Source organism: Pelobates fuscus, chromosome 5, assembly GCF_036172605.1.
Source record: "Pelobates fuscus isolate aPelFus1 chromosome 5, aPelFus1.pri, whole genome shotgun sequence".
In the NCBI taxonomy this organism is placed as follows: Eukaryota; Metazoa; Chordata; class Amphibia; order Anura; family Pelobatidae; genus Pelobates; species Pelobates fuscus.
Genome location: NC_086321.1, coordinates 222,768,594 through 222,782,648, shown reverse-complemented (window position 1 = coordinate 222,782,648; position 14,055 = coordinate 222,768,594). Strand labels below are relative to the sequence as shown.

Genomic DNA, 14,055 nt, shown 5'->3' with positions numbered 1-14,055 from the left:
CACACACACTACATTCATTATACACATTCTGCACTCACTACAAACACACTACATTTATTATACACACTGCACTCACTACAAACACTTCATTATACACACTCTACACTTACTACAAATACACTACATTCATTATACACACTCTACACTTACTACAAACACACTACATTAATTATACACACACTGCACTCACAACAAACACACTACATTCATTATACACACTCTGCACTCACTACAAACACACTAAATTTATTATACACACTGCACTCACTACAAACACACTACATTCATTATACACACTGCACTCACTACAAACACACTACATTCATTATCCATACTCTGCATTCACTACAAACACACTACATTCATTATACACACCCTGCACTGCACTATATGCATAGGAGTGCAATTTTTTTTAAGGCGGGGGGGGAAGGAGGCGGAATCCTGGGTGAGTTCCCACACTTTTTTCCCCAGGACTTGACCCCTGTATTCATGCAAATATATATCTAAATCCCACACTTTGCAAACATAACAGAAGAAGCTAGTAAAAGGTTTTCTTTTAGAATCAATATAGGATTTAATCTAGAATTGACACTGTAACATCTATATGTTCCACATCCCTTAAAGAGGTAGCCAAATATTGTTGCATAGCAGAATGCATAATTTAGATGGAATTCACCTATTAAAAACCATTCCTTGAAAATTCTCTTATCCAGTTCATCATCTTTTAGATTTCTTTTTACAACTTAGTAAATCTTTGAGTTGCTACCCCTTTAGTAGGGGGAGGTCATAATATGCGCAGATTAATTATATTATCTCCATCCCACATCATTTTTTAAACCATTGGCTCCTGGTCCTCAGGTGAGGGAAGAGAAGGGATCTGTCGCATGTCATCCACATGTTTTTATTGAAAATCATTTTTTCAACCCACACCAGAAAGTGGTGAATTTTGTTGTTTTCATTCAATTTACTTGTCGTAAATGGACCAATTTTGGACAATTTGCAAGTAATTCCAAATAAGATAACAGTATGTACACTGGTACTTGAAAAACAGTAGAGCCATTTGTAATTGCATGTTTGGGGTTAATCTACAAATAAGCCGCAGATTACCTTTTGTAATTACACAAATAGAGACTTTCCCTTTATTTTCAGTTCAGAGGTACACTTGCAGCATTGTAAATAAGACCAAATGTTTCCAACTGTATTTTCTCAATGCATAGATATAATGGCGTATTTTTAATTTAAGAATGCCATTACTGTTAATTTGCTGTTTTCCTAGTAATTAAATCTTATTGTGATATTGTGAGCGCTTTGCCAATCATTTATCCCACCACAGCTTGTATTTGTGCAGTTAGCTGATTACACAGGAGGGGAGAGTGGCCATAACTGTGCAATGAAGCTGAAGAGATGTATTGATTGCTGCTAAGCATGCATTTTGCTTCCATGCTTCAGATCAGATTTGGAAAAAAAAAGCAAATCTGATGACGAGTGTGATAAATCTGCTGTTTATTTCTGTCTAATAGCATATGACAGCACTAGTGACACATCTCACTCAGGCTTAATTAATATTCATAATATGCATCAATAATATGTAATTTCAATCAAGAAGACAGGGATACACTTTTTTTGTAGTGAGCTATGAAGATGAGATCTTTGTGTTTAACATGTTTAATTAGATGTTTTTGTTAAGTGGCTTAATAATGCATTATAAAAAATTATTATGGAAGATAAATAATGGAGTTTACTTACTATATCTGAATTATATCATTGTGCCATTCAGGTTTTCATTTGTTTAATTCAGGGTATAATAAATAACCATGTTGGAGTCAGATAAATAATATAAATGTTATGGAACTTGTCTGTTTTGTCATTGGTGTTGAGAATAGTAAATTGAATCTATGCTTTACTATGGGTGCTGCAACATCACATGACTGAGTTTCACTCAGTATTTACAGTGGCAAAATGGCAATGTTTTGCCTTGAATGGTATTTTTGTTTTTGTAAACATATTCTTTATTCACAAGTTTTTCTTAAAGTACAATTACATTAGTAAATACAAGTGACTGAGAGAACTGTTCTGCTTTGGCATATACAAAGTTGGTTGCGCAGGACCCTTCTTTCTCATATGATCACTTCTGAGACTCACAGGTCTCCATTGTACTTACATTAGAATATGTCAACATATAACAGAAGTGAGTTTATGCCTCTTGGCCATAGTTTAATTGTTCACTCCCATTTCATATTTAGCAATACATATGAGGTTTATAATCTTACAAAACATAAGATGAGGAGAAAAGGGGAAGTGGGGAATGCCTGTCTGGGAACCTACCAGACTGTCGTTTTAAGATGGTTTTCTTGTTGGACTCAGCCCAACGTCTGGGAACCTTCAAATTGCTGAGTACACATCCATCTTATATTTGACCCCAGATTATAGCTCTTGTGCTCTCATACATAACTCTTTAATTTGAGTAAACTAAATTCATAGCGGTGGGCTTACTGCATTAAAATCTGAGGGGGTAAACTTTTTATCTACATTTAATATTCTGATTGTGATGGATTTCATATACATGGCCTTGAGGGTTGTGGTGTGATGCAGCAGCATAGGGGCTGGCAGAAAGGGAGGTTTCTTGGCATGTAATGTATCTCCCGACATTATGGCTCAAGCAACTTACAGTCCAACCATAGGTGAATCAATGTTCTCACTCCCTGTGCACTAACTCCTCAGCTGATCTCCATAATTTACATACATCTTATCTTGTCCACATAACTGTCCACAAAAAGTGAAAGTACATTAATTTTGTATTTTTTTTTAAAAGACATTAGAACATTTACACGTTACGTTGTGTCTGAATCAATAATCCAACACTATTTTAATAACTGTGCCTGCCTTTTTTTGAACACTAAACGTTTTTATTAGGCTCTCTCTGCCATGTAGAGAGTTTTTCTTGTATATCATTCTTTATTTTTGCTCTTTTGTGAGCAATAAATATGGCTTCTGTCATAAGTTGATAAATTTGACTATGATATGCTTCTCATTATTTTATTGTTAGGATTACTAGTTGACCCAGCACGTAGAACTGTATTACACCTAGGACTAAAAGGTAACGTCTTACCGGGCCTTAGAATGGCCGGACTTAAAGGGACACTATAGTCACCTGAACAACTTTAGCTTAATGAAGCAGTTTTGGTGTATAGAACATGCCCCTGCAGCCTCACTGCTCAATCCTCTGCCATTTAGGAGTTAAATCTGTTTGTTTATGAACCCTAGTCACACCTCCCTGCATGTGACTTGCACAGCCTTCCATAAACACTTCCTGTAAAGAGAGCCCTATTTAGGTAAATTTAAGGTAAATTACATTTGTTTGAAAGTGAAACCAGTTTTTTTTTTCATGAAGGCTCAGTCAATCATAGCCAGTGGATGTGTGGCTAGGGCTGCATAAACAGAAACAAAGTGATTTAACTCCTAAATGACAGTGAATTGAGCAGTGAAATTGCAGGGGAATGATCTATACACTAAAACTGCTTTATTTAGCTAAAGTAATTTAGGTGACTATAGTGTTCCTTTAACATACCAAAGAATAGTCAGAATACTTGCTGAGGTTGGGGACACAGAATGGAACACAACGATGAGGGGAAGCCAAAAGTCAGGGATACCAGAATACAGGGAAGTCAAAACTTAGCCAAAGTCAATAACCGACGACTTCATCAACGTGGGCGGACGTGGGGCTATAATTTGCCGTGGATCCTCAGCGGCTGGCGTCCACCAACATGTTGCAGGAGTAGTGCTGAAACTAATTTTATGTAGACATTCAGAAAGCTAATGAATTGTAGCTTTCTGGAAGACTTGATAAAATCAAACTTTGTTTCCTTCATCAATTTTTTTTTCAATAGAATATAAATGATCAATTAACTCTTTAACATTTGATTCAGCAATTTCTCTAGGTCTCCACTCTTTGTTAGCTTTATATTGAAAAGTTTTTGTGACGAAGTGCCCTTCGCCACTTTGTCCTGGAGAGGCCTGCTTGCCTGCCTCCTCCCCTGCGACTATGGTCCTGGACTATAGTGCACTGCAAACCCTGTATTCAGGCATATGGACTTGTATTAGACTGTCTTTTTCCCTTTATCTATGCTGTAGGTTTGGACTGCTAATATAACCTAACAGCCAGGGGATTTAGGCGAATATATTACATGAGAATGCCATTACTGGAGAATACAGCCGTTCGTATGATTTCATGCGAATTCTTTGTGCTCTGAATAGGTGGCCGCCATTTCGGGACTTTTCCACGTGTTCGCGGCCATCTTGCGTGCGAACAGCGGTGTTTGCCTGTGAACGCATGGAACTGAAAACGGAAGCACAAACAGGCGAATACCGCTAAGACCTCCAGACATCCAGAACTTCGCACGGAAACTACCGAACGACCGGCCGTTCGGTAGTTATACTTAACTTAGTATGGGGATTCTAGCGACCACAAAGATGCGAATGGATGGCAAGAATTTCGTCTATTTTACTGTGCGAACGGAGACCGACCGCAAGGCCAAAACTCATGGAACTATTTTCGGCTAGTTGGTCTGTGCGGTCGGTCAAAACTTTGGAGCCCTGTATCTCCCGAACCATCCATCCGAATGGGCTGATTTTTGGACAGACTGTTCCCCTGAACAAGGGCTATTTGGGGATACCAGATTTAAAGCTGTACCCCCTGGTTTTGGGGTACATCCAGAACTTGGGTAAAATAATGTATGTTTTAATTGGGTTATGTGCTTATCTGAGGGGAGGAGACGTGGGGGTGTTACCATGCATGTGATTGGTCAATTTCATCCTCCCCCTGGGAGTGTCCGGTATGTACCTGATCCTAATAAAAAGCAGGCTGGGTGTTCCAGTCCTCAGACCTCTTCTGACCCTCAATACGTAGCCGTGTCTCGTTATTGGAGGGAACTGCTATATCACACTGGGGATTGCTATGCGCTGCATATTCCCCTGAGCTCTTAATCACTTAGCTCTTTTAAGAGCTTGTTCCTGTTACGCTCTCCTGGAGGAGAGGTCTTCCCCACACGGTCCTGGAGGACAGAAGCCGATCCAGGGTGGAAGGAAGACGGCGCGGCTCCAGTTAAGCTACGGCGGTTGTGGAGCCTGCGGTGGTTGTGGTGTCGTCTGCAGTGCTTGGAGTCCTCTGAGAGCGCTAGGAGCATCCATCAACGGAGGGTACTCGGTCGGAGTACACGGAGCTCCGTTACAGTTTTCTTGATAAAGTCTTTAATTTAGACTGCTACTCCCACACAATTCTTCTAAGTCTTCCTATAAATCCATAGCCGTCTTAAAGTTTTCACTATCATATCAGCTCTTATTTTTCTGTCCTTTTTCTCCCACTTGATTCTTTCTGCATCAGCTGCAGGTGGGGACTCTTCCACGGTGTCCCAGACCATTCAGGGCCCATAACGAAACGTCACAATTTTGTGTGGTATTACCACGCAGCATGTGGAAGTCTCAATATATATATATATATATATATAAATCTCAAAGGCAAAATGGCAGCATAGTAAGAGAGATGGGGAGAGGAAGTTAAGAAAGACAAAACACCACCCCCTAGCACCACAGACAACCAAATGTCTTCAACAACTGCAAGTCCTCCAACACATTCAGACTAGGCACTAATGATTATTACGAACATTGTATGCATTACAGTTTTTCCAAAGCAATTTATGAACAAAATGGTTCCTAGGGTAAAAGTGAAAACTCCCCCAACAACCAATACTTTTCAAATGTATATATTATTTATACAAACACCACTCCATTGTATTTTTAAAGCCCTTTGTAATTTTTTCCAAATGTTATGTTAAAATTATGGCTAATATACGCAGCTCATAAAAACATATTTTGTTGTTGTTTGTCTTTTGTTCTTCTAGATTATTTTTGAAGCTGTTCGTGGAATTTCAATAAGAAGTGATGTTGCAATTGATGATATTGTGTTTCAAAATGGACATTGTAAAGGTAACTGCTACATTTCTGCATACTATTGACTTTATTCACTAAACCGTGTAGAATTGGCAGCAGCATTATATTGGGCCAGAATTACTGAATTGAAAATATTCATTATGTGTAGGAGTGACCAATTATGCAAGTCTTGCTTGACTCGCTCCAGGAGTGGGAGAAAGCTTATAGCAAACGTCTGGGAGAAAATATTTAAATACTTAACCACTTTGGTACTTTAATGAACAGGATAATCATTCCACAGAGGAGAGACTATAGTGTTGTTGCAGGTGAGCTTGAGAATCTCAGACTTGGAGACGTTGATCTTCAAGTTTGAAAAGGACCTGAAAGTGCATAATTCATGCATAAAGACTCAGTCATTTGTGTATGCCATCACTCAGACCACCTCTCAAACCCCCTCTGATCTCCATGATTTGTGGGTTGCTCCCTTCTGCATTCAGGAAAGACTCTAGACTCAGAGCAAACAAGAAGGGAGATAGGACACATCCCGGCCTGGTTCTGTTTTTAATATTGAAGTGGTTAGACAACATGCTATTGACGTATAATTGTGCTGTAGGTTGTGAATATAGAGTAGCAATCCAAGCTATCATGGTGGTACCCAGCCTTATGTTTTGGAGAATTGTGTGGGTTGTTCCTCACTGGAGAATTGTGTGAGTTACTTCTCACTGCATTCAGGAGAGCCTCTAGACTCAGAGCAAACAAGAAGGGAGATACGGCACATACATGCCTTGTTCTGTTTTTGATTGTGAAGGGGTTAGACAAAATACTATTGACGTATACTTGTGCTGCAGGTTGTGAATATAGAGTAGCAATCTAAGCCATCATGGTGGTACCCAGCCTTATGTTTTGAAGAATTGCAAACAGAAAAAAACAATCAACCGTCAAACGCCTTTTCCACATCTGTCAAAATGAAGGTTTAAATCAGGTTAAGCACTCTGGTCATGTTATCTTGTGCCTCCCTGCCTTGAACAAATCCCCCCTGGTATGGGTGCACAACTTTAGGCATGTGTGGTTGTAGGTGGGGTTCCAGAATTTTTGCAAATCTCTTTAGGGAGAACCACAATGTAAAAAAATGTTCAATGAAAATACACGGGTTTATTGAGCTACCTTCATGGATAGCCTTAAGCATGTGGAGTAGGTGTGTGGTGAGGATGCCTAGATAGGTTTTATAGTACTTTATCGTTACGCCATCTGGGCCAGTACTCTGCCCAGGTTTGGATAGCTTGAGAGATAATATATTAGAGGAATTAGACATGTGCAATCCCGAATTTCGGGATACTTCAGAATGTCCGAATAGCTGAATTGCCAAATTTCCAAAGTGCCATAGTGCCGAATTTCGGAAGTGCCGAACCGAACTGCCGAAGTCCTAAAGCACCAAATGTACGAATAGCTGAAATGCCGAATTTCGGAATGGCAAGCCGAAGTCCCGAGGCGCTTAATGTCCGAATAGCCGAAGTGCCAAATTTCGGGTTTGCCGAATAGCCGAAGCACAGAATTGCCGAAGTACTAATATACCCAGTGGAAGAATGAAGAATGTTACACTGTATACCAGTTTAAATAAAAGTATACACACATGGATTCAGCTGTAAGCATTTGGAACACTTACAACAATCAAGTAACACGTTGATATAAAATGTAAGTTACTTAGCCAGTCAATGGATGGGAATGAGTAAGTAGATAACTCCCTAATTCCCACGGTATTAGGGAGCTATCTACCAAAAGGTTGAAAGACCTAGATTGGTCTTTCAGCCAACTTTACTAATACTAAGTAAAAATTACTTAGGATTAGTAAATTCTTCCCCTACTCACTATACCGCGAGTAGGGGCATGTCTAGTAAAACCACAGGCTGCTCACTGTAAAAAAAACAAACAAAAAAAAACCCCAAGTGTCCCCCCTTCCGAGCCCCCACCTGTGGGGGCTTTTAAACTGAAGGGGGGACCTATTGCCCCCTGAGCGGCGGGTGGGGGCCCTGAATAAGAAAAACGGGGGGGTGGGGTGGGTGACCTATTGTCCTCCCCCCGGCCCCCACCCCTGAGCGGCGGGTGGGGGCCCTAAATCAGAATAAGGGGTGAGGACCTATTGTCCTCACCCCTGAGCGGTGGGGGGAGGCCCTAAAGTAGAATAAGTTGCTTGCTTTAAGCCAACCAATCAGAGTGATCTGACTGGTAAATGAAGCGACTGACATTTTACACAGTGTGGGAAAGTTCTTTGGAATTTTCCCACGCTGTGTAATTTGACTCATAAATCTCTGATTGGTTGCTTTCAATCAACCCTGAGTGTTGTTATGAATCAAATTACACAGCGTGTGAAAATTTCCCACTCTGTGTAAAACCAAACAATCAGAGTGCTCTGAGCCTCATTGCAGGGCAGGGCAAGGCTTCATAAGCCTTCCCCTGCTCTGCAGAGCTCAGTCTGCGCAGAGCCCTCCATGGGTGAAGATGGATTACTTTTTCATCGTCAGGCTTTTTTTTCCCCGTCTGATGTTTTTACTAGGGGTTTGGGATCAACTGGGGGAGGGGTAACATCTTTATTTAGGGGCCCCACCTGCCGCTCAGGGGTGGGGGACGGGGGGAGGACAATAGGTCCCCCCCCCCTTATTGATATTTAGGGTCCGCACCCGCCGCTCAGGGGTGGGTGTCAGGGGGGAAGACAATGGGTCCCCCCCTTATTCTAATTTAGGGCCCCTATCTGCCATTCAGGGGTGGGGGCCAGGGGGAGTACAATAAGTCCCCCCCTTATTCTAATTAAGGGCCCCCACCCGCCACTCAGGGGTGGGGGCCAGGGGGAAGACTATAGGTCCCCCCCTTATACTAATTTAGGTCCTCCACCCGCCCCTCAGAGGTGGGGACTGGAGGGGAGGACAATAGGTCCCCCCCCTTATTGGTATTTAGGGCCACCACCTGCCGCTCAGGCCACAGGTCGGTGTTCGGGGGTGGGGGACACTTGGATTTTTGTGTTTGTTTTTTAACAGTGAGCAGCCACAGGCTGCTGCTCACTGTTTACTAGACATACCCCTACTTGCGGTATAGCGAGTAGGGGCAGAATTTACTAATATTAAGTTATCTTTACCTAGTATTAGTAAATTTGACTGCAAGACCAATTTTTTTTTCAGCCTTTTGGTAGATAGCTCCTAATACCGTGGGAATTAGGGAGTTATCTACTAAGCGGCTGCAAGAGAACATATCCAAAGTGCCGAAGTGTTGAAGTCCCGAACTGAACCGAAGTTCTGAAGTCGTGAAGTCCCGAATTTCGGAATGCCGAACCAAACCAAATATTTTGCCCCTGCACATCCCCAAGAGGAGCCCATTTAACAGGAAGAACTTGCATTAACAGCCTCCGAATCTAGCATGAGAAGAACATTTTTAGTGTCTGTTTTTTGCGGGGGGCAAATTTTTTGGGCGCTCTTGTTTTTTTTTTTTATTGCTAAGTTCGACGGGTATTATGTTTTTTTTTATAAGGCCTTTTTTGGGGCTGAAGAAAGAAGGTTTTAGAAAAAAAGACTTCTAATGGTAAGTCTGATTTTTTTTTTCCCAGGTATTTAGTTTTATTGTCTCCCCCCCTCATTATTTTTAAGGTGAGGGGGGTAGATAGGCATTGATTTAATTTTATTTGGGTGTGGAGTGACTAGGGGCTTGGGGTCCCCTAGTCACTGGGAAGGTGGGGTGTATTTGTACATTTAGCCCCCACCCGTCGCCCATGGGTGGGGCAAGGGGGAGGACAATTTTCATTTAGGGCCCCCACCCGCTGCTCATGGGTGGGGGCAGGGGGAGGGCAATAGTGGTAATTTAGGGCCCCCACCGGCTGCTCATGGGCAGAGGCTGCTCACTGTTAACTAGACATTCCCCTACTCGCAGTATAGCTTGTAGGGGCAGAATTTACTAATACCAAGTAATCTTTACTTCGTATTAGTAAATTTGGCTGAAAGACCACTTTAGGTATTTCAGCCTTTTGGTAGATAGCTACCTGATACCTTGGAAATTAGGGAGTTATCTACCAAGTGGCTGCAGAATGCAACCATGGCACGAATAGGATCGGAGTTTCATTCATTCAAATTAAATTCCGATCCGAACAAAGTCCCGAATTGTGTCCTAACATGAATGAACAAACTGTTCTCATTCTGTTAGGACGAAATTCAGTGGTTTCAATTACCTTTCTCAGCGCCGGCCTCCCTTGGCGCTGGGGAACTCTTCTCCCTCTTCCGACGTCAGCGCTGAATGCGCATGCACGGCAAGAGCCGCATGCGCATTCAATCAGTCCATAGGAAGGGATTTCTCAATGCTTTCCTATGGACGGCAGCCTCTTCTCACTGTGATTTTCAGCCACTAGAGGCTGGATTAACCCTAATGTAAACATAGCAGTTTCTCTGAAACTGCTATGTTTACAACTGTAGGGTTAACCCTAGATGGACCTTGCACCCAGACCACTTCATTGAACTTAACAATAGAAATGGACGCTGCTGAAAGGGATTAGTGCACAAGTCTAAAGCAATCAAATACCTGTGCATGCAAAAAATCTATTCAATTGGCAACCCCTAAACATATCAATTTGTTTGTCCATAGATTGACAAGTATTTGCTTTGTTTGATACAGCTGAAAGTTATTAGTGCAAAAATCCAATCGAAACATCTTTGCTAACGCATTACCCCTTAACACCTTTTATGGTAATCCTAAAAGAACACCACAGTTTACCTTGATGATCACTGTTCAATACATAACAGGTCCAGTGTAATGAGAATTTTTACACAGTACACTTTATATAGTTGAAGATATATGCAGGAAAGATCTAAATGTATCACTCACAACCAGTGGCGGTTATGGGGGTTCTGGTGGTTTGTGATGCACCCCAAATGTCTCTTTAGCACCCTCATTGAGAAGGACTGCATATGCTGACAAGCAGCTCTGGTTTTCTACTTATGCTGAGAGGAAGAGAAGACTGTGATGCCTACTGCACGCCTCTTCATTTACCCCATCTCTAAACACCAGTAATGGATGGAAGGCTGAATTCCTTCTACATTGAGGGGAAAAAAAGGTATTTGATCCCCTGCTGATTGTGAACATCTGCCCACTGACAAAGAAATGATCAGTCTATAATTGTAATGGTAGGTGTATTTTAACAGTGAGAGACAGAATAACAACAACAAAAAAATCCAGAAAAACGCATGTCAAATAAGTTATACATTGGTTTGCATGTCAATGAGTGAAATAAGTATTTGACCCCTTCGACTTAGTACTTGGTGGCAAAACCCTTGTTGGCAATCACAAAGGTCAGACGTTTCGTGTAATTGGCCACCAGGTTTGCACACATCTCAGGAGGGATTTTTTCCCACTCCTCTTTGCAGATCCTCTCCAAGTCTTTATGGTTTCGAGGCTGACATTTGGCAACTCAAACCTTTAGCTCCCTCCATAGATTTTATATGGGATTAAGGTCTGGAGACTGGCCTGGCCACTCCAGGACCTTAATGTGCTTCTTCTTGAGCCACTCCTTTGTTGCCTTGGGTGTATGTTTTGGGTCATTGTCATGCTGGAATACTCATCAACGACCCATTTTCAATGCCCTGGCTGAGGGAAGGAGGTTCTCACCTAAGATTTGACGGTACATGGCCCGTCCATTGTCCCTTTCATGCGGTGCAGTTGTCCTGTCCCTTTCTCAGAAAAACACCCCCAAAGCATAATGTTTCCACCTCCGTGTTTGACGGTGGGGATGGTGTTTTTGGGGGCATAGGCATCATTGCTCCTCCTCCAAACATGGCGAGTTGAGTTGAACCCAGAGAGCTCGATTTTGGTCTCATCTGACCACAACACTTTCACCCAGTTCTCTTCTGAATCATTCTGATGTTCATTGGTAAACTTCAGATGGGCCTGTTCATGTCCTTTATTGAGCAGGTTCACCGCTGCAGGATTTCAGTCCTTCAAAACGTAGTGTGTTACCAATTGTTTTCTTAGTGACGATGGTCCCAGCTGCCTTGAGATCATTAACAGGATCCTCCAGTGTAGTTCTAGGCTGATACCATTTTCATGATCAATGAAACTCCACAAGGTGAGATCTTCCATGGAGCACCAGACCGAGGGAGACTGACAGTTATTTTGTGTTTCTTCCATTTGCGAATAATCGCAACAGCTGTTGTCACCTTCTCACCAAGCTGCTTGGTGATGGTCTTGTAGCCTATTCCAGCCTTGTGTAGGTCTACAATCTTGTCCCTGACATGGATAGCTCTTTGGTCTTGGCCATGGTGGAGAGTTTGGAATCTGATGGATTGATTGCTTCTGTGGACAGGTGTCTTTTATACAGGTAACAAATTGAGATTAGGAGCGAGTGCTCCTAATCTCAGCTCGTTACTTGTATAAAAGACCCCTGGGAGCCAAAAATCTTGTTGATTGATAGGGGATCACATACTTATTTCACTCATTGACGTGCAAATCAATTTATAACTTTTTTGAAATGCACTTTTTTTTTGTTATTCTGTCTCTCTGTTAAAATACACCTACCATTAAAATTATAGACTGATAATTTCTTTGTCAGTGGACAAACGTTCAAAATCAGCAGGGGATCAACTACTTTATTCCCTTACTGTACATGTCTACTCACCCTCTGACAAAAGCAAGCATTTCAGTTGTGCTTCCAGTTCAGAGATTTTGGCCCTAAATTTGAAATTCAATTTAAATTCCTGACAATCTTACTTTAGTGAGTAACCCTGTATATATGCTTGTCTATATGTTTGAAGTGGAACCTATGTAAACCCTGCGGATTTTAAGTTCTAAAATTGCCCCTGCTCACAGCACATGCAGTTGTACATTAAAACTCTTGCTACTACTAAAATATTTAAAATGGTTATGATTTTTGAAGCAATTTAAATCTGGTAGCATATCTGTAACTCTGATAATCAGTTACCATGACTAATACATAAATTATTATATCTGCAGATACAGGTGACTTCTTCATACTACAATCATCAGGTTATTCAGATGACATCAATGAAATTGAATTCTAGAGCTTTGGCTTTCCTGAAACCAGTTCAACAGAACAGACACTAGTCGCTTCAGAAACTGCACAGAAAATATTATTTAACAGAGAATTGCTACAGGATTTTTTTTACAGAATCACAAACTCAGAACATGTGTTCGCCGATACAGAAACTTACTCAGGGCTAGATTTGTGTAAAAATTGTAGTTTTGCATAGACGATCATTGATATGTGCGCAGCTTTTATCATTTTGCCACTAATTTCACTGTATAGACATGTATATGTAAGGGGTGGTTATTTTATTTTGTGAGAGCAGATTATTTCTCTTTTTTTATGCACAAATGAGAACCTGTGGAATTCACAATAAAATTTCTGAAATAAGTTACCCAAATTTAATTTTGCTTGCAATATAAGAAATCTCTTTATTACTTCATCTGGAACAATCTCATTCAGCACATTAGGAATAAGGTTACTTTTTGTTTTGCAATAAATCAGAATCCATCCTTTCACTCCCAGAGTGTGAAGATTGCACTCCCCCCTGCCTACCCCCCTTTCCCATCATACATTATTGTGTTAGGCAGGTGAAGTAAGAATGCCTTGTCAATTAACAAAATGCAAAGTGAGTAAAGAGTAAAAATATTTCAATCAAACCAATATTTAATGTTACTCATCCTTCCAGATACAAATTATTTTTACACACTGCTAAAACATGACCTCCACGGCAAATAAACAAAAAAAAAATCATAGTTATTTTGACAACACCTAGTAATGTACCTGTTTTCATTAGATTCCTAAAATTTGGCACCCAGTTATTTTATATATTGGGTTGTTTGCATTCAGTTTATGAAACCTGGTAGATTTCTACACAATTTACCTTTGAAACTACTTACCAATGTGAAATTACATTCCACTTATATTTGGAATATAACTATTATTGTGTGTATTGTCCATTACATAATTATTGCATTTTGGGCTAGAACTACAGGCATTTGAAGGGGGGAAAGTTGAGACAGTTTGTTTTAAAAATACACCTTACCCTGATTAAAGGACCACTATAGTGCCAGGAAAACAAACTCGTTTTCCTGGCACTATAGGGTCATTAGGTCCCCTCC

At 41.0% G+C, this 14,055-nt stretch overlaps 1 protein-coding gene across 1 annotated transcript in view; it reads left to right on the top strand.

The window, feature by feature from the left end:
- The window catches only part of MAMDC2 (MAM domain containing 2), a 106,568-nt gene extending 93,238 nt beyond the window's left edge, over positions 1 to 13,330 (top strand). The window contains exons 13-14 of the mRNA XM_063457198.1: positions 5,898 to 5,982; positions 12,904 to 13,330. Coding sequence (XP_063313268.1) covers positions 5,898 to 5,982; positions 12,904 to 12,971 — 153 coding nt within the window. The 3' untranslated portion in view covers positions 12,972 to 13,330. The remainder of the gene's footprint in view (positions 1 to 5,897; positions 5,983 to 12,903) is intronic.
- The last annotated feature ends 725 nt before the right edge of the window (positions 13,331 to 14,055 follow it).